At 46.8% G+C, this 19718-nt stretch overlaps 2 protein-coding genes across 2 annotated transcripts in view; both read right to left on the bottom strand.

Moving 5' to 3' along the window:
- LOC144688366 (14-3-3 protein beta/alpha-1-like) overlaps window positions 1–19718 on the bottom strand; it is a 184876-nt gene that overhangs the window by 42502 nt on the left and 122656 nt on the right. The window lies entirely within an intron of this gene.
- LOC144688364 (hippocalcin-like protein 1) overlaps window positions 7905–19718 on the bottom strand; it is a 30335-nt gene continuing 18521 nt past the window's right edge. Inside the window, exons 2-4 of the mRNA XM_078554830.1 lie at window positions 16124–16522; window positions 14639–14744; window positions 7905–9964 (exon numbers count right to left, since the gene is read on the bottom strand). Of these exons, the coding sequence (XP_078410956.1) occupies window positions 9867–9964; window positions 14639–14744; window positions 16124–16522 (603 nt within the window). The 3' untranslated portion in view covers window positions 7905–9866. The remainder of the gene's footprint in view (window positions 9965–14638; window positions 14745–16123; window positions 16523–19718) is intronic.

Below are 19718 nucleotides of genomic sequence, written 5' to 3'. Positions count from 1 at the left end.
TATATAGCTCCTTTTATGACCTCAAAGTTCCAAAGTGCCTTACAGCCAATGAAGGACTTTTTTTTAAAAGTGTAGCCACTGTTGTAACATAGTAAATGTATCAACCAATTTATGCACAGCAAGATCCCACAAACAGCAATGGGATCATGACCGGATAATCAGCTTTAGCGACGGATATTGGCCGGGGCACTGGAATGAACACTCCCCTGCTCTTCTTTGAAATAGTCCCGTGGGGTCTTTTACCTCCGTGACCCTCGAGATGTCTCGAAGCACTTTCCAGCCAATGAAGCACTTAGAAAGTGCAGTCCCTGGTGTAATGTGGGATTCCTACGGTCCCCAATCACTGCCAAGCGAGCAAAGGAAATCGGACGGGATGGGATTGGACTCATCGTCAGTGCCCTTTGTGGTTAAGTTCCCCTTGGACGCTTGACCATTTAGGATGACGTGTAAAGAGCGTGACCGTTTAGACAAATGCCCAGTGGCACCTGACTGCCACCTGCGAGGGAACCATATCCCACTGAGTTACACTATCTTCAGGGGAAGAGGGAGGGAAAACTGGAGAAGTGGAGCGGGGAAGATAGTTGATTAAAGACACTGCAAAATCTATAATGGTCTAGTCCCAATAATTCATAGTTGGTGGCCTGCTAGAAATTTAAATGATCAGATGATGTAAATTAAGAGATCAGCCATGGTTCAGTGGGTAGCACGCTCACCTCTGAGTCAGGAGGTTGTGAGTTCCAGTCCCATTCGAGACATGAGCGCAAGGTCCAGGCTGACACTCCCAGTGCAGCACTGAGGCAATGCCGCACTGTCAGAGGTGCCATCTTTCAGGTGGAACCAAGGCTGCATCTGCCCTCTTGAGGTTGACATAAAAGTTCACAGGGCACTATTTCGCAGAGGAGTAAGGGAGAGTTCTCCCCAGTGTCCTGGTCAATACTTATCCTTCAGTCAACATCACAAAAACACAGATCACCTTGTCATTATCATCTTGCTATGTGCAAATTGGTTGCTGCTGCTTTTCCTACATTATAACAGCGACAACACTTCAAAGATGTTTCATTAATTTTAAAACCCTTTTGGGATGTCCTGAGGTTGTGAAAGGCGCTATAGAAATGTAAGTTTTTTTCTTAATTTTAATTAGTTCAATGCCTAATTTAAGAAACAAACTGCTTGCAAAATGGGAGTAAACAGGCCTACACAAAATGCTGTTGTTGCTTTTATTTTAGGAATAGGTCCTGTGCACATTATTTCTTTCAAAACCTTCATTTCCCCCTTGCTTTTGGCCACAGACCACCTGACTCCAATGCACGTGCTCGGGAATCAAGTCTGAAGGAAACCTCCAATTTCCACTTAATACACAGAACAAAAATAAAAGCAAAAAACTGCGGATGCTGGAAGTTCAAAACAAAAACAAAAATAGCTGGAAAAACTCAGCAGGTCTGGCAGCATCTGCGGAGAGGAACACAGTTAACGTTTCGAGTCCTCGAAACGTTAACTGTGTTCCTCTCCGCAGATGCTGCTAGACCTGCTGAGTTTTTCCAGCTATTTTTGTTTTTGTAATACACGGAACATTTTGCCGCCCTTTGACCCAGCACCGATTGCCACATCGTGTACGTTCAAGAAGCAAGTTTTGAGGTGGGGATTCAGTACTTTGTAAGGCAAGTGTTCAAGAGAAACTCAGATGCAACCCTTCCATCATTTTGTGACAACGCCCACGATTTTTTTTTGCTTTCCTGCTCCTTCCCCGAAGGGTTTCAGTTATTGTTGGCTTGCAAGTCGTCAGCAGTCCTTGATCACCTTTCACACCATTTCCCTTGCTTAACTTTGAATAATCTAACAATAAGTGGCATCATGAGGAAGTTCCCCTGCGGGTTCTTTGATCCTAATCTTTGCCCTCATTCTTTATTTTGGACAACTGTTGATAATGATTTCGCTGTTGCTGTTCACGCCTCTTCTAGACCCACCTTCTGATTCTTTACTTGTCCCATTACTATCTCCTTTGGCCTTGCACCGTCACCCCTAACTCCTCCTGCCTTTCACCCTATCACAGACCTCCCCTTTTGTTCTTTTCTCCCCCTTCCCTGCCTTAAAAACCTGTTGCATCTCTAACTTTTCCAGTTCTGATGCAATCTGATCAGAGAGTCACAAAATTATTACAGTGCAGAAGGAGGCCATTCGGCCCATCACGCCAGCTCTCTGCAAGAGCAACTCCCCTAGTCCCATTCCCCTGCCCTATCTCTGTAGCCTTGCAAATGTGTTCTCTTTAGGTTCTTTTGCCATTTACCTTATATCAATATCCTCTGGCTCTCAACACTCCTGCCAACGGGAACAGCTTTTCCCTACTGACTCTGCCCAGGCCCTGCATGATTTGGAATACCTCAAATCTCCTCTCAACCTTCTCTTCTCCAAGGAGAACAGCCCCAGCTTCTCCAATCTACCTACTTACCTGAAGTCCCTCATCCCTGGAACCATTCTTGTAAATCTTTTCTGCACATCTTCAGCTATTTGTGCACGTTCACCCCCTCTGCTCCTGCACCCCCTTTGTAATTGTACTATTTATATTGCCTATCCTCCTTATTCCTCCCAAAATGAATCACTTTGCACTTCTGTGCACTAAATTTCATCTGTCGTGTGTCTGCCTGCCTATATCCTCTTGACGTCTATCACTCCCCTCCTCACAGTTCACAATACTTCCAAGGTTTGTGTCATCTGCGAGTTTTTCAGTTGTGCCCCATACACCTATAGGTCACTAATATAGATTAAGAAAAGCATTAGTCTTTATACAGGCACCTGGGGAACCCCACGTTGTACCTTGCTCCTGTATAAGAAACAGCCGTCCACCATCACTCTCTGTTTCCTGTCACTCAGACAACTTGATATCAGTATCATCCATGATCGTCAATCTGAAACATTAACTCTTCACAAATGCTGTCATTTCCAGCATTTTCTGTTAGAATTTCAGATTTCCAGCATCTGCAGCATGTTGATTTCGTAGCAGGATCTTTTGCATCCACTTGAAAGAGCAGGAGGGGGCGCGCTGTGGTTTAATAGCATCTCCAACAGTGCAGCACTCCCTCAGACCCATACTGGAGGGTCAGCCTAGATTATGTGCTCATCTCTCCGGAGCAGGGTTTGAACCTAGATCCTTCGAACTCGGAGGCAAGAGACACTGAGCCAGGGCTGGCACTGTCTGGTGAGAAGGTGTGACACTGAGCCAGGGCTGGCACTGCCCAGGTGAGAAGGTGTGACACTGAGCCAGGGCTGGCACTGCCCAGGTGAGAAGGTGTGACACTGAGCCAGGGCTGGCACTGCCCAGGTGAGAAGGTGCGACACTGAGTCAGGGCTGGCACTGCCCAGGTGAGAAGGTGTGACACTGAGTCAGGGCTGGCACTGCCCAGGTGAGAAGGTGTGACACTGAGTCAGGGCTGGCACTGCCCAGGTGAGAAGGTGTGACACTGAGCCAGGGCTGGCACTGCCCAGGTGAGAAGGTGCGACACTGAGTCAGGGCTGGCACTGCCCAGGTGAGAAGGTGTGACACTGAGTCAGGGCTGGCACTGCCCAGGTGAGAAGATGTGACACTGAGCCAGGGCTGGCACTGCCCAGGTGAGAAGGTGTGACACTGAGTCAGGGCTGGCACTGCCCAGGTGAGAAGGTGCGACACTGAGTCAGGGCTGGCACTGCCCAGGTGAGAAGGTGTGACACTGAGCCAGGGCTGGCACTGCCCAGGTGAGAAGGTGCGACACTGAGTCAGGGCTGGCACTGTCTGGTGAGAAGGTGTGACACTGAGTCAGGGCTGGCACTGCCCAGGTGAGAAGGTGTGACACTGAGTCAGGGCTGGCACTGCCCAGGTGAGAAGGTGTGACACTGAGTCAGGGCTGGCACTGCCCAGGTGAGAAGGTGTGACACTGAGTCAGGGCTGGCACTGCCCAGGTGAGAAGGTGTGACACTGAGTCAGGGCTGGCACTGCCCAGGTGAGAAGGTGTGACACTGAGTCAGGGCTGGCACTGCCCAGGTGAGGAGGTGCGACACTGAGCCAGGGCTGGCACTGCCCAGGTGAGAAGGTGTGACACTGAGCCAGGGCTGGCACTGCCCAGGTGAGAAGGTGTGACACTGAGTCAGGGCTGGCACTGCCCAGGTGAGGAGGTGCGACACTGAGCCAGGGCTGGCACTGCCCAGGTGAGAAGGTGTGACACTGAGCCAGGGCTGGCACTGCCCAGGTGAGAAGGTGCGACACTGAGTCAGGGCTGGCACTGCCCAGGTGAGAAGGTGTGACACTGAGTCAGGGCTGGCACTGCCCAGGTGAGAAGGTGTGACACTGAGTCAGGGCTGGCACTGCCCAGGTGAGAAGGTGTGACACTGAGTCAGGGCTGGCACTGCCCAGGTGAGAAGGTGTGACACTGAGTCAGGGCTGGCACTGCCCAGGTGAGGAGGTGCGACACTGAGCCAGGGCTGGCACTGCCCAGGTGAGAAGGTGCGACACTGAGCCAGGGCTGGCACTGCCCAGGTGAGAAGGTGTGACACTGAGTCAGGGCTGGCACTGCCCAGGTGAGGAGGTGCGACACTGAGCCAGGGCTGGCACTGCCCAGGTGAGAAGGTGTGACACTGAGCCAGGGCTGGCACTGCCCAGGTGAGAAGGTGTGACACTGAGTCAGGGCTGGCACTGCCCAGGTGAGAAGGTGTGACACTGAGTCAGGGCTGGCACTGCCCAGGTGAGAAGGTGTGCACCTTTACTTGTTAGGTCTTGTGGCTTTTCCCTGTTCCTGGATTAAGAAAATGATTTTCTTCTAAAACAATTTGAGGGAACTTGCTGTATTGCAGTAACACGCCTGCTATTTCCCAGTGTAATGATTGGTTGACAGCAGTTCTCAAGGGGTAACTAAGGATGGGTGATAAATTTTGGGCTTTCCAGCAATGCCCACATCCGAAGAAGAAGCACTTTATGAAAAACTGAATCCCAAGAAGCCTCTGGTTAGACGATATGTACGATTTTAATTTTTACTCCAACAACGGCAAAGAAACATTATTATCCCTTTGTGACAATTGGGGGGGTGGGGGGGGGGGAACACTGATTGCAAGATACAGCACAGAAACAGCTTGGGAACAAACATATCAAACCACTGACAAACATCGGAAAGAATTGCAAATGAACTATTAATGACTGCTGTTTAACTTTTAAACAAGCTGATCAGTTCTTTTCTCTCCATATCACTGAGGTTTTAAACGCACAATAAAGCAGATAGAAAATCTACAATAGGAGAAACATTTTATTCTCAGGAAAATTGGTTGAACAAAATAAGTCCGAAATCACTGCTTTTACCCAGGGCCACTTCTAGACTGGACCACCTTCCAGAATATCCACTGACTCATTACAGCACAGAAGGAGGCCATTTCGCCCATCGAGTCCATGCTGGCTCTCTGCGGAGCAATCCAATCAGTCCCATTCCCCTGCTCCCTGCCTGTAAGTTTACTTCCCTCAAGTGTCCATCCAATTTCCTTTTGAAATTGTAGGCAGCGAGTTCCAGGTCTTTACCACTCGCAGCATAAAACAATTCTTCCTCACATCCCCCCCCTGCATCTCTTATTCAAAATCTTAACTCTGTGTTTGCTGGTCCTCGTACCATCAGTTAAAGGAAACAGCTTTTCTTTGTCTACCTAAGCTGTCATAATCTTGTATAACTCTTATCAAATCTCCCCTCAACCTCCTTTGCTCCAAGGCAAGAGGCCCCGGCTTTTCCAACTTAACCTTGTAGCTAAAATCTCTCACCCCTGTAACCATTCAGGTGAATCTCCTCTGCACCCTTCAAGGACCCGTGCAACCTGAGAACACATGTCCCTCAGCGCATGCGTGCGGCCAGAAATGGGGTGGGTGTAGTTAGGTGTGACGTGTGTGTGGTGCCGCATGAAAAATCATGCATTTAGGCAGTGACACAACCTTCACCTGTTTGAATTCGCTGCTTACAGGCTAGGTCCATCTCTCACCACTTTCAGATAATGATGGTGGAGCCCCAGGCAACCGGCAGCTTGGAAATGCAGGATGTGCAGAGGCTTGGGAGTTGTTCCAGTTTCTAACATAACCAGTGCTGCCATTAAGTTTAACATAAATACCCCTCCCCACTCAATTTTCTCCCCTCCTCCACCACACCCTGCCCACCCCAGACATCAAGTCTCGCTGTAATTCTACAGGAACATAGCAACACGGTTGACTGTCTAGAGCATTATGAACAAGGTCATTTTCCCTCCTTCAGTACCCATACACGCACGGTGTTCCTGAAGAACGTTACTAGATAGCGATCAGGGGTGCTTACCAATGTTCCCTTTAAAATTTTGTCGTTGTGCATGACCAATTTTTTATAACGCGTGGCCCCTTTAAACTTTGTTTGCAGGACTGCACGTTCGCAGTATTTGTCACAGGACCAGGTCTGTGGTGTAACCGTGCAGTTTAGAGGAGGCACTGCTGCGGACGCTGGCTGATATTTCAGGTGACGTGTGAGATCTGGGCTTCTGTCAAAGAGTCATTAACCTGAAAGGCCAACCCTACCTTCCTGTTCTCTCCAGAGCTGCCGGACCTGCTGTGTATTCCCAGCACTTTTCCCTTTATTTCAGTTTTGTAGCATTTGCTTTTTTGTTTTGGCCTTTGTATACCTATTTCATTTTCTAAAACTTTACTTTCTCACCTCTCATGTATATACTCCAAAGCACAAGTTTCTCATTCGGATTGTAATGTAAGATCAGGCAAATGCACAAAATGTTTCTCAATTAAGAGCACAGGTCTGGCCTTTCAAACAATGAATTCAGAGTCAGGAATGTGACTAAGGTTGCCAACTCTCCAGGAATGGCCTGGAGTCTCCAGCAATTAAATATTAATCTCCTCGACATTGCTGCGAGCAAAAAAATCTAGGAGAAAAATCATTGGGACTTTAACTTTCCTTTGAATGCTTTGGTTCACCAGTCGCAAATTGTAGTGGAAGTTGGGGCAAAAGGCTGTTTGACATGCAGTCAAGAATTATCCAATCAGGTAATGAAGAGTCTATTCAATTTCTGATTGGCAGGGGCACTGTCAAGATGGACACGTAGGATGGTGGGGGAGAGAGGAAGGGTGGCTGGAGGCAGGGGGTCAGGTGATGACACCCCCACTACTATTGTCCATCCCGATTTGACCTACCTGGTACAGCAGTTAAGGGAGCTGAATCCTGTTTTCTGCTGGACAACTCTTGTGTTACAGAGCAGGACAGAATGAACTGAGTCTCAGCGACTGACCTTGTGATAAAGAGAAGTAGCACAAGGCAGACCGAAACCAACAACCTGAGCAATAGGGGTGGGACTAGTGGCTGCCACTGGCAATTGGGGTTGATTATGTATGGCACCTGCATATTTTGAGTTGGACACCAGGTGGCCCTCTGAATGGAGGAAGCACATTGTAGCAATTCGACTCCGACGTCCAATTAAACATTCTAGCGGTCTGGAGATAAAAGTAACCAGTTATTACCGTGTCCACTGGAGCATTCATTCTGACACAAGAGGAGTTATAAAGCAGCGAGACCATCAGCAATGCTTTGTTATGAGACTGAGCTTTTGGGAAGATAACCATAGTCAAAGACGGCACCTTATTTCTTTTGGGGTTTCCCCAAGTGTCATAGAGTCATTTTCGGCTCAGAAGGAGGCCATTCAGCCCATTGAGCCCAATGCTGGCTCTCGGTGAAAGCAAGGTGCTGTGACATTTGGAAGGGGGAGAAACATCTTTGTTTTCTTTAATTCCACAGTGGTATGTCTGCTTCTTACAGTGTAACAAAGCCAAGCCTAGACTATCCTTGGTCTCGCTCAATGCATTCTTTTTTGAGAAAACCCTGAAATGAAGGGAAGGAACAGAGTGTTATAATAGAAGAAAGGCACAACGGTTAAATGGGGAACTGACTTTGGCAACTGGCATCAAAGGTTATAGACGCAGTAACAGCCCTACAGACAGAATAAGGTACAACAAATAAGTGAGCATTTACTTGAGCCAGTGCTGCCCAATTCATCAGCCGCTACCCACATGTGGCTAATTAGTAATCTTGGTGCAGCTAATTGAATTTTTAATTAGTAAATAAAAAATGTCCATTTTTGGATATATGGTCTGAAATGATCCTAGTGAAGTGACTCGTGGACAATAGAAAAACGTATTTGGCTGTGAGCAGTGTTTTGGAGGGGTTTCCAAGGCTTTTCCAGTGAATGAGTGAGAGACCCTCACTGTCTCCCCCTGGAAATTCAGCCCAATATGGTTTATATTAGGACTCAAAGGTCAGCCAGGAAACTAATGGGAGCATTACAGCATGACTTGGGGACAGTTATAGAGGCAAAGATACTTTATTTGTGATCAACTGTGAGAATGTTGGATCTGCCCCTTGTCCAGTAGATTGGACCAGGACCCAGAGAAAATCTCAGCTTTTCTCCAGGAGGGAAACTTGGTAGGTCAAAGTACAGAAAAATAAAGACATGAGGACAGACTTAATGTTGAAAAAAATGTAGATATTTTGCACGATGCTGTGGGAGATATTTTGAAAAGCTTACTGAGAAGTGGGGTAGTGTGAGATACCTGTAGGAACATACATGCAGTCCCTTGGTTTAAGATCAGGGAACCAGATTCCAATGAATTTACCCTTTGAGGTGGGCAAGACGATAGTAAGTAGCATTATTTTCAAGATGCCAAAGTCAAGGCAGACAGGGTCCTGGGCTGTTTTAATGGCCATTCATTACAAAACTAGGAACCACAATAATTAGGCCATAGAGGATAACTCATCATTCAACATATCTTGGGCAAACTGAAGATAGATGTTACTTGGAGAAAGTGCAGAGAAACTGATAGCAGTGAACTATGAAGATATCCTTTGTATGATATGAATTTGTACGCACAGGAGAGATGTTGAGTGAACCTGAGCCAGTATTTAAGGTTGTTACAGATCGGGACATTACAGTAGATGGTGTCTTTGAGGTGATGGGGAACCATAGCTCCAGAGTCACCCATGTTACTGTGTAGGAGGTGAGGCTGGAGCTCTTGAACGTTTACTTACCCCAGTGAAAGTACACCTGTAGAGGAACATTCCAGAGCAAACACAGATTTTTTATTTTTTTACAGTCCATCAGAAAGGTGACAAATGAAAAGACATCATTTGGAAAGGTGGGAGTGAATCATTTTAGGGGATATTTACAGGTTTGGGGTTCTGTGCGCCCCAAAGAGGGGTGAGCTGAAATGTTTCACAGGGCTCTATGCAACTGGCGATACATTTATTGGGTGATTCTTGGAGGTATGGGGTAGGACGAGGGAAAGTTGATGCACGGAAATGGAATGGGCCGAAGATGGGGAGAAGCATGTATGAACCTAATGGCATTTTCATGTCCTTGAAGCATAAATGTAAACATTAATCTACCAGAGTTTGGTCCTCACTCTCCCTGGTTTCAATAAGTACGAGCTGTAACTCAGCGCAGTTAAAATAAAAAGACACACTTCACCTGTAAAAAGCAAACAATGGGAGAGACAAATCTAATAAAACATACTCTCTTCTGTTGCGTTGTCTAGTTACACTATATCCACAACAGTGCTTGGCACAAATAAAAATGCGATGGCATTAACTGTTGGATGACCAGCTCAGCTCCCCTTATTTTGGCACATTTACACATTTAGAACTCATTTACTGTACTATAAGTCAGGAATCTGTTTCTTCATGCAGTTTCTTCATCACTTGGAAGGATGCTCAGTTTTGGCAGACCCCAGTGTTCTGTTTGCCTGAGCACGGATTTTACTTTCTGTCAGTGTCTTTGCCGTCCACTCTTGGGTTGCCAGTGACGGAAATGGCACGGGGGTAACCCGGATCTGTGTCCTGGGCAGCGTCTCAGAACTGCCCCGCGGTGCTGGGGTCGCATTGCAAGAGGCGGACAATGGATGGGTCCTTTTTTGCTCCGTTGATGAACTCTTCTAGAGAAAGTCTGCCTGAAAATACAATCGTAGATGGTTAAGAATGAGAATTTAATGGACTGGGGAAAGCCATCATTTTTCCAACAAGTTTTTGATAGATTAGCCCCACCTTCCCCCTCTCTCCCCTCACTCCAGAAATTTACTTAACACAACGTATATTCATATAGTATTGTAATGCAATAAAATGCCCTAAGTGCTTAACAGAAGCATAATAAAGCTGAGATAATGTGCCTGCTCTGGGAAAGCTCTATCTCGAGCCTAAGGTTTCAGTCAGCCTGTCAGCAGTGGATGAGTTCACTTATCTCAGCAGCACACTCTCTCCAGCTGTCAGTCTTGACAATGAGACTCAACTAAGAACTGCCAAAGCGAGTGTAGCTTTCGGCGGACTTCTAACGTCAGTCTGGAAACAAAGAGGAGTAAGTCTGCCCATTGTGTCTGTGCTGTCTCTCTAAAGGAGCCCTTCACCTTGTGCCACTCCCCTGCCTTCTCCCCATAGTCCTGCAAATTTGTCCTTTTCAGATAATAATCCAAGTTCCTCCTGAATGCCTTATTTGTCCCTGCCTCCACCACACTTTCAGGCAATGCATTCCAGCTCCTCACCACTCACTGCGTGAAAAAGGTTCTCCTCATGTTTCCATTGCTTCTTTTGCCAATTATCTTAAGTCTGTGCCCTCTGGTTCTCGATCCTTCCGCTAATGGGAACAATTTCTCCCCATCTGTCCAGACTGCTCGAGACTTTGAACACCTCTATCGAATCCCCTCTCAACCTTCACTTCTCCAAGGAAACAGTGCCAACTTCTCCAGTCCACCCTGTGACTGAAGTTCCTCATCCCTGGGTCCATTCTTGTAAATCTGTTCTGCACCCTCTCTACTGCCTTCACATCCCTTCCTAAAGAGCGGTGCCCAAAACTGGATGTTTTCTGATCGGAGGCTGAGGTCTACAATTCCCGGCATGCCTGGGAGTTCCGACGCAAGTGTAGAGAGTGGCAGGGCACAAGCCACACATGCTCGGGTGCTGGATTCCCTTTGACAGCCTATTGGAGAGGGCATGGAAACCTGACCATGGGATCGGAGTTTGTGGGCCTGAAAGCGAGCCCACGTGACAAGATGAGTCTGGAGCTGAAGAGATGGCAGGAGGTTGCTAGCTTTGTGCAGAGAAGCCTGTGGTGTCGGGGGTGGGGGGTGCTGGAGGGCAGCTGGAGCTCAGACAACCCAGGAGTGGTTAATGGCTCCGTGCTGGTATGTAGGCACATGGGACTTAGGAACAGGAATAGGCCATTCAGTTCTTTGAGCCTGTTCCATCATTCGATAAGATCATGACTGATCTGGTTGTGGTCTCAACTCCACTTTCCTGTCTGGCCCCCATAACCCTTGACTTCTTTGTCTCTCAAAAATCTGTCTAACTCTGCCTTGAATAAATTTATTGACCCAGCCTCCACTGCTCTTTGGGGAAGAAAATTCCACAGACTAATGACTCTCAGAGAAAAAAACTCTCCTCACCTCCTTATACAGTAGACCTCTTAAGAGGTCTGCTGCTGAGAAGTTTGAGCACAGAAGGCCTGTGTGGAGCAATGTCAGCTCAATGAAGCTGAAGTGAAGCTGTCTGCTCACGTGGGATAGATTTCAAACAGACCTAGCAACTCAAGACTGGGCATCCATGAGGCACTGTGGGCCATCAGCAGCAGCAGAATTGTACTCAAACACAAATCTGTAACCTCATGGCCCAACATATCCCCCACTCTACCATTACCATCAAGTCAGGGGATCAACCCTGGTTCAATGAAGAGTGCAGGAGGGCATGCCAGGAGCAGCACCAGGTATACCTTAAAAAAAAAGGTGTCGACATGGTGAAGCTATAACACAGGTCAACTTGTGTGCCAAACAGCAAAAGCAGCAAGTGATAGACAGAGTTAAGCGATCCCACAATCAATGGATCAGATCTAAGCTCTGCAGTCCTGCCACATCCAGTCGTGAATGGTGGTGGACAATTAAACAACTCACTGGAGGAGGAGGCTCCACAAATATCCCCATCCTCAATGATGGAGCAGCCCAGCACATCAGTGCAAAAGGTAAGGCTGAAGCATTTGTTACAATCTTCAGCCAGAAGTGCCGAGTGGATGATCCATCTCAGCCTCCTCCAGAGGTCCCCAGCATCACAGATGCCAGTCTTCAGCCAATTCAATTCACTCCACATGATATCGAGAAACAGCTGAAGGCACTGGATACTGCAAAGGCTATGGGCCCTGACAATATTCTAGCATTGACGCTGAAGACTTGTGCTCCAGAACTTGCCGTGCCCCTAGCCAAGCTGTTCCAGCACAGCTACAGCACTGGCATCTACCCGGCTATGTGGAAAATTGCCCAGGTATGTACACAAAAAGCAGGACAAATCCAACCTGGCCAATCACTGCCCCATCAGTCTACTCTCGATAATCAGCAAAGTGATGGAATGTGTTGTCGACAGTGCTATCAAGGGGCGCTGACTCAGCAATAACTTGCTCACTGGCGCTCAGTTTGGGTTCTGCTAGGGTCACTCAGCTCCTGACCTCATTACAGCCTTGGTACAAACATGGACAAAAGAGCTGAACTCAAGAGATGAGGTGAGAGTGACTGCCCTTAACATCAAAGCCACATTTGGCCGAGTGTGGCATCAAGGAGCCCTAGAAAAACTGGAGTCAATGGGAATCAGGGGGAAAACTCTCCACTGGTTGGAGTCACACTGAGCACAAGCAAATATGGTTGTGGTTATTACAGGTCAATAATCTCAGTTCCAGGACATCACTGCAGGAGTTCCTCAGGGTAGTGTCCCCGGCGCAACCATCTTCAGCTGCTTCATCAATGACCTTCCTTCCATCATAAGGTCAGAAGTGAAGATGATCACTGACAATTGCACAATGTTCAGCACCATTCACAACTCCTCAGATACTGAAGCAGTCCCTGCCCACAGGCAGCAAGGCTTAGAAAACATTCAGGCTTGGGCTAATAAGTGGCAAGTAACATTTGTGCCATGCAAGTGTCAGGCAATGACCATCTCTAACAAGAGAGAATCTAATCATCGCCCCATGATAATCAATGGTATTACCATCACTGAATCCCCATTATCAACATCCTGGGGGTTAACATTGACCAGAAACTGAACTGGACTAGCCATATAAATACTGTGGCTACAAAAGCAGGTCAGAGGCTGGGAATTCTGTGACAAGTAACTCACCTCCTGACTCCCCAAAGCCTGTCCACCATCTCCAAGGCACAAGTCAGGAGTGTGAGGGAATACTCTCCACTTGCCTGGATGAGTGCAGTTCCAACAACACCCAAGATGCTTAACATCATCCAGGACAAAGCAGCCGCTTAATTGGCATCCCATCCACAAACAACATTCATCGCCTCCACCACTGACGCACAGTAGCAGCAGTGTGTGTACCATCTACAAGATGCACTGCACCAGCTCACCAAGGCTCCTTTGTCAGCACCTTCCAAACCCATGACCTCTACCACCTAGAAAGACAAGGGCAGCAGATAGATGGAACACCACCACCTGCAAGAGTCCCTCCAAACCACACACCATCCTGACTTGGAAATATATCGGCCATTCCTTTGCTGTCGCTGGGTCAAAATCCTGGAACTCCCTTCCTAACAGCACTGTGGGTGTACCTACAGCATAGGGACTGCAGCGGTTCAAGAAGGCAGCTCACCACCACCTTCTCAAGGGCAATTAGGGAGGGCAATAAATGCTGGTCTAGCCAGCAACACCTACATCCCATGAAAGAATAAAAAAAAAATCAGAGGCAAGTGGAGCTGGAGGGATTACAAAGATAGGGAAGGGTTGTGGCCATGGAGGGGTTTGAAAACAAGAATGGGAATTTTAAAATTGAGGCATTGCTGGGCCTCCCTTGGAGTCCAATATTCCATCGTTCTTCTCAACATCTACTCCAACATCCTTCCCACGTAACATATTTCACAACTTCATTACTCCCTGTGTGAAAGATTTCCAACTAACGATAGAGTAATTAAGAAGGAAAATCTATTTCCACCAGCAGGGCGGTCAGTAACTAGAGGATACAAATTCAACGTAATTGGCAGAAAGATCAAAGGGGACGATGAAGAGAATTGTTTTTTTTTAAACTCAGTGAGTTATGATATGGATGTTGTTGCCTGAAAAGGAGCAGATTAAATTCTGGAGGGCGATGGCATCGTGGTATTGTTGCTGGACTAGTAATCCAGAGAGACCTAGGGTAATGCTCTGGGGACCCAGGTTCAAATCCTGCCATGGGAGATGGTAGAATTTGAATTCAATGAAAAAATATGGAATTAAAAGTCTAACAAAACCATTGCTGATTGTTGTAAAGACCTATCTGGTTCACTAATGTCCCTTTAGGGATGGAAATTTGCTGTCCTTACCTGTGATTCCAGACCTGCAGCGGCAAGGTGATTGACTCTTAAATGCCCTCTGGGTTGCCTAGCCAGCAATGCCCACACCCCATGAATGAATAATAAAAAAAAGCTACTTTCAGAAGGAATAATTTACAGGGAAAGAGGAGAGGGCTGGGATTAATTAGAAAGCTCTTCCATAAGATCCAGCACATCCATGATAGACTGAATGGCCTTCTTCTGTGCTCTATATAATTCTATGATGACTTCATTTCAACTCACAAGGGTAAAGAAAAGTTTGTTGACTGTGTTTCCACTTACCATCTGCATTGGTGTCCATCTGACGGAAGATTTTGTCTGTTCTTTTCTCCGGGGTCGCTTCATCCTCGGACAACTTCATCACCGACGAAACCATCTTATAGATGGCCTGTCCGAGGAGAACAAAAGCAAGTCTGTCAGTACTGGAGGTCCCCTCAGTTTGAAAGCTCTCATCAGGCGAGCGATGCAGCATGCTGTGCATGCTCCTGCTCAAACCCCTGAGGGCTTTTCGTTTTATTTTTTTAAACTTGCTACTTCTGAGGGTGATGGGAATGGAGATGATAAATGATTTCAAAAAGGAATTGGATGCACAATTGAGTGAAATAAATTTGCAGGGCTATGGGAATAGAGTTGGGGAATGGGGCTTATTGAGTTGTTCTACAGAGAGCTAGCATGGGTTTGATGGGATGAATGGCCACCTTCTGTGCCATGATGACTCTATAACCTCATTCTCTTAAAAGCATAGTCCAGAAATCGGATCAAATGACAACCACTATTTTGGCATTGCAGGGCCCAATAATCTCCGAGCCTCTCTCATTCTGCACGTGGAGTGAGGTGTACGTCCAATCGGTTAAGGCACCCATGACTGATAGCAGACCCAACCCAGCACCTCAAGAGTTCTTAATTCAGCTCCAGGGGAAGAGGTGCCTCGCCTTGCGAGAGTTCACCGCCTACTGGCCGACACACAGGATAACAGAAGGCAAGGCAGGGTTTGGAGAGACATATTTGCAGTTAGCTGACACCTGCTAGGTTTCGACATTAGTAACTTATTGAAATAGACTTCACTTTTCAAATACTGTGTCTGTACTCAAGGTAAGTTGATCCTAAATCAGATAGAACGGTGCCTCTTGGTAGACATAAGGAGCTAATTAGTGAGACCCTGCAAAGATATATCAGATAACGGAGTGTAGAGAAAACAAAAGTCCATTTCTGACTCTCATGATGTGCAACAATTAGTGATTGAGGTCGTTGAATTTTTAAAAATCATCACATCACATTATAGCACAGAAAGGCCATTTGGCCCATTGTGCTTGTGCTGGGGCTTTGAAGGAGCTATCCAATTAGGGCATCTCCCTGTTCTTCCTGCATTCTCCAGCAAACTTATACCCTTTAAGTATTTATCCAATTCCCTTTTAAAAGTTATTATTGAATCTGCCCATTCAGGCAGATCACAACTCTCTGCCAAAAAAATAAAATATCCTCATCTCCCCTCTGGCATTTCTTTTTGCCATTTATCCTAAATCTCTGCCCCTCTAGTTACTGTTCAGACCACTGGACAAAGGTTCTACATCAATATAACGAACCCAAGCAGTGATCCCACCCCCTTCCCTGTTCCTCCTTGGTACTGTTTTAGGAAAAAGGGGGGAATTTTCGTCTGAGCAATTCCAAAAGAGAGGCAAGACAGAAAAAATATACAAGGTACCAGCGAAGGGAGGGGAAGATCTAGATCAAAAAAATTTCCCTCCCTTTTAACAGATAATCTCATACCTGGACAATCTCCAGCATCTCAGATTTGCTGATATAACCATTCCCATCAACATCATACATATTAAACGCCCACTTCAGCTTCTGCTCCAAGCCCCCTCTGGAGGTCACACTCAGCGCGATGATGAACTCGCGGAAGTCTATTGTGCCGTCTCCGTTGGTGTCGAAGGTGCGGAAAACGTGCTCTGCAAACTTGGAGGCGTCGCCGTAGGGAAAGAAGTTGCCGTAGAGTTTTTTGAACTCGTCCATTGTCAGGTACCCGCTGGGGCAGTCCTTCACAAATCCCTTATACCATTCCTGAATCTCATTCTCTGTGAACTCTGTGTTTTCCCGTAAATCCTGCAGCACCTCGGGACGCAGCTTGCTGTTCTGTTTCCCCATCCTCAGTACCCCACAACGCACCTGCACTGGCAAGGGAGACAGGAGCAATATTGCCTTGTTAATGCTGCTTCACAGAGTGAATTACTGCTGGAGTGGACTTGCTTGCATTCTAGAAAGAAAGCACTTGATCCTTTCATGACTACAGACCACCCCAGTGAAGTGCAATCGCTGTTGTGATCGTAGGAAACATGGCAATCAACTTGTGCACAGCAATATCCCACAAACTGTCATGACAATATAGCAGGTTTCAGCATTGGTTGATTGAAGATAAATAATCATGAGCGAGAGAAACCACATTGAAATACTTCTTTAAAACTGAAAGTATTAATTAATTGTAAAAAAAAATCTTATCCTCACCCTCTTTCTAGTGCCCGATATTCCCCAGGAAGTTCCTGTCTCAGGGAGAGGGGAAAACTGTTGAAGAAGATGGAAGAGTTCAGTAACTCTTCACTCCCTCTTTTACAGAGACCCGATTGTTAGGAAGTGACATCAATAACAGAACAGGTTCCATGACCCCTCTCATCATCTCGGTTGGTGTGACAATTTAAAAACCAACAATGTGCCAGGCAGTGGGGTAGGATTGGTGAGAGAGGTGCGTGATGGCGGGAAAGAGATGAATGCAAAGAGAACCAAGGCAGTTATAAAGTGGGAAAGTGATGGGCATCACCAGCTTACTGGCCAATCGATGAAGATGAAAATATATCTCCGTTCCTTAGATTAATCTGCCATCCATTTCTGTGCCAACTTCCTGCTGTACCGGAACTGTTTGACAAGTTGGGACTGCTCCCCAATCACTCCCGCTCTGGGATTGCTCCCCAATCACTCCCGCTCTGGGATTGCTCCCCAATCACTCCCGCTCTGGGATTGCTCCCCAATCACTCCCGCTCTGGGATTGCTCCCCAATCACTCCCGCTCTGGGATTGCTCCCCAATCACTCCCGCTCTGGGATTGCTCCCCAATCACTCCCGCTCTGGGATTGCTCCCCAATCACTCCCGCTCTGGGATTGCTCCCCAATCACTCCCGCTCTGGGATTGCTCCCCAATCACTCCCGCTCTGGGATTGCTCCCCAATCACTCCCGCTCTGGTAATGCTCCCCAATCACTCCCGCTCTGGGATTGTTCCTCAATCACTCCCACTCTGGTAATGCTCCCCAATCACTCCCACTCTGTGATTAGTTCCCAATCGCTCTCACTCTGGTAATGCTCCCCAGTCGCTCCCACTCTGGTAATGCTCCCCAGTCACTCCCACTCTGGGATTGATCCCCAATCACTCCCACTCTGGGGCTGCTCCCATGTCACTTGCAACTCAGGGGTTATGGGACGTACGATGAGAAATTGGCCATTGTGCCCATTGAGCCTGCTCTGCTATTCAATTGGATTATAGCGGAGCTGCACCTCAACTCCAATAACCTGCTTTAGCTCCATATCCCCTCATACCCTCCACCAACAAAAATTAACAAGTTATCTTGAAATTTCCAATTATACCCCCAGCATCCAGAACCTTTTGGAAGTGGAAAAGTTCTCACTATCCCTCACGTGAAAATGTGCGTCCTGAGTTCAATCCTGAATGATCTATCTCCAATTTTAATATTTCCTTGGATCTCCTTGCCAGAGGAAATTGTTTCTATCTGCCCTTTCAGATACATTTATTGTATTAAACACCTTGATCAGATCACCTCTTAGCCTTTTAAACTCAAGGAAATACAATCCCAAGTTTACAAACCGAGTTTATAATTTCACTCTTTAATCCCTGGTATAATTCTGGTGATTCTGCCACCAAACCCCTCCCTCCAAAGCCAATATATCTTTGCTTCACCCTTACAAATCCCATTGTGACAAGTTCCGAAAGTGAGACTAGTAAAATCTGCTGTCTAGCTAATAAGTAGGACAGCGTAGTGGTTTTGTTATGGGGCTTGTCATCTACAAGAACATCATTTCAAACTCCACTGTGGCACTTTGAGAATTTGAATTCAGTTTATACAACGTGAAGTGAAAATCTGATTGCAATAAAGGTGACGTCTAACAAAACACGAACGGACTGATAATGCCCCTCGGGGAAGGGAAAGCTGCTGTCTTTACCCAGTCTGCACTTAAATGTGACTGCAACATGGTTGAGTTTTAACTGACACCTGAATTGGTCGGGAAGTCACTCAGTTATATCAGGAGTAACTAAGGATGGGCAATAAATGTGGATTTGCATTGCCCACATTCTGTGGAGAAATAAAAAAAAAGGACAAACCGAAGACTACAATTAAACTGGGGAGGCGCCAGTCTGGATTCTAGAGATTCACATAGAAAAAATGATTCCGACACCACCATAAATTCAAACTATATTGGATGGTGGCCATCATTGCCCCCTGCTTCTCACCCCAGTTGATCCCTGCCCATATCAACCTGCAGGCAATGCAGTGTGGAGAATAGAACCTGGAATCTTTAGTGGGCTATCTGTTTACCAATACCTACGGAGTCAGAACTGTTGGACTAACAGGCATCAGACAGAGTCCACTCAATCAATTATGGGATCACACGGTGCAAGTGAGAAATGCCCACCAGGAGTGAATAGGTATCTCCCAGTTCAGCATCGATTGAAACCCGATTGGCTCCCATTGTGCTTGTGCTCGTCTCTTTGAAAGAGCAATCCAATTGGTCCCACTTCCCCTGCTCTTTCCCATAGCCCTGAAAATATTTACCCTTCAATTATTTTGAAAGTTCCTGTCGAATCTGCTCCCACCGCCCTTCCATGCAGCGCATTGCAGATCACCATAACTCACTGCGTTAAAAACAAAGTTCTCCTCATCTCCCGTCTGATTCTTTTTGCCAGTTATTTTCTATCTGTGTCCTCTAGCGACCGACGCTCCTGCCACTGGGAGCAGTCTGCAGATTGAGTGTCCGTAAGGTAAACACATTAACATGATCAAAAATAGCTGGAAAAACTCAGCAGGTCTGACATCATCTGCGGAGAGGAACACAGTTAACGTTTCGGACTCGAAACATTAACTGTGTTCCTCTCCGCAGATGCTGTCAGACCTGCTGAGTTTTCCCAGCTATTTTTGTTTTTGTTTCAGATTTCCAGCATCCGCAGCATTTTGCTTTTACATTAACATTATCTCTTGCCTGGTTCAGTTTTCCACCTTCGCGTTCCCACTCTCTCTCTCTGCCTGAGTTATATTCGTTGAAGATGTGACTGTTGACTTTGCAGTTTATGAGCAGCTGCTTC

The sequence above is a fragment of the Cetorhinus maximus genome, chromosome 13, assembly GCF_964194155.1.
Source record: "Cetorhinus maximus chromosome 13, sCetMax3.hap1.1, whole genome shotgun sequence".
Lineage (NCBI taxonomy): Eukaryota > Metazoa > Chordata > Chondrichthyes > Lamniformes > Cetorhinidae > Cetorhinus > Cetorhinus maximus.
This window is presented reverse-complemented; position numbering and strand designations above follow the sequence as displayed.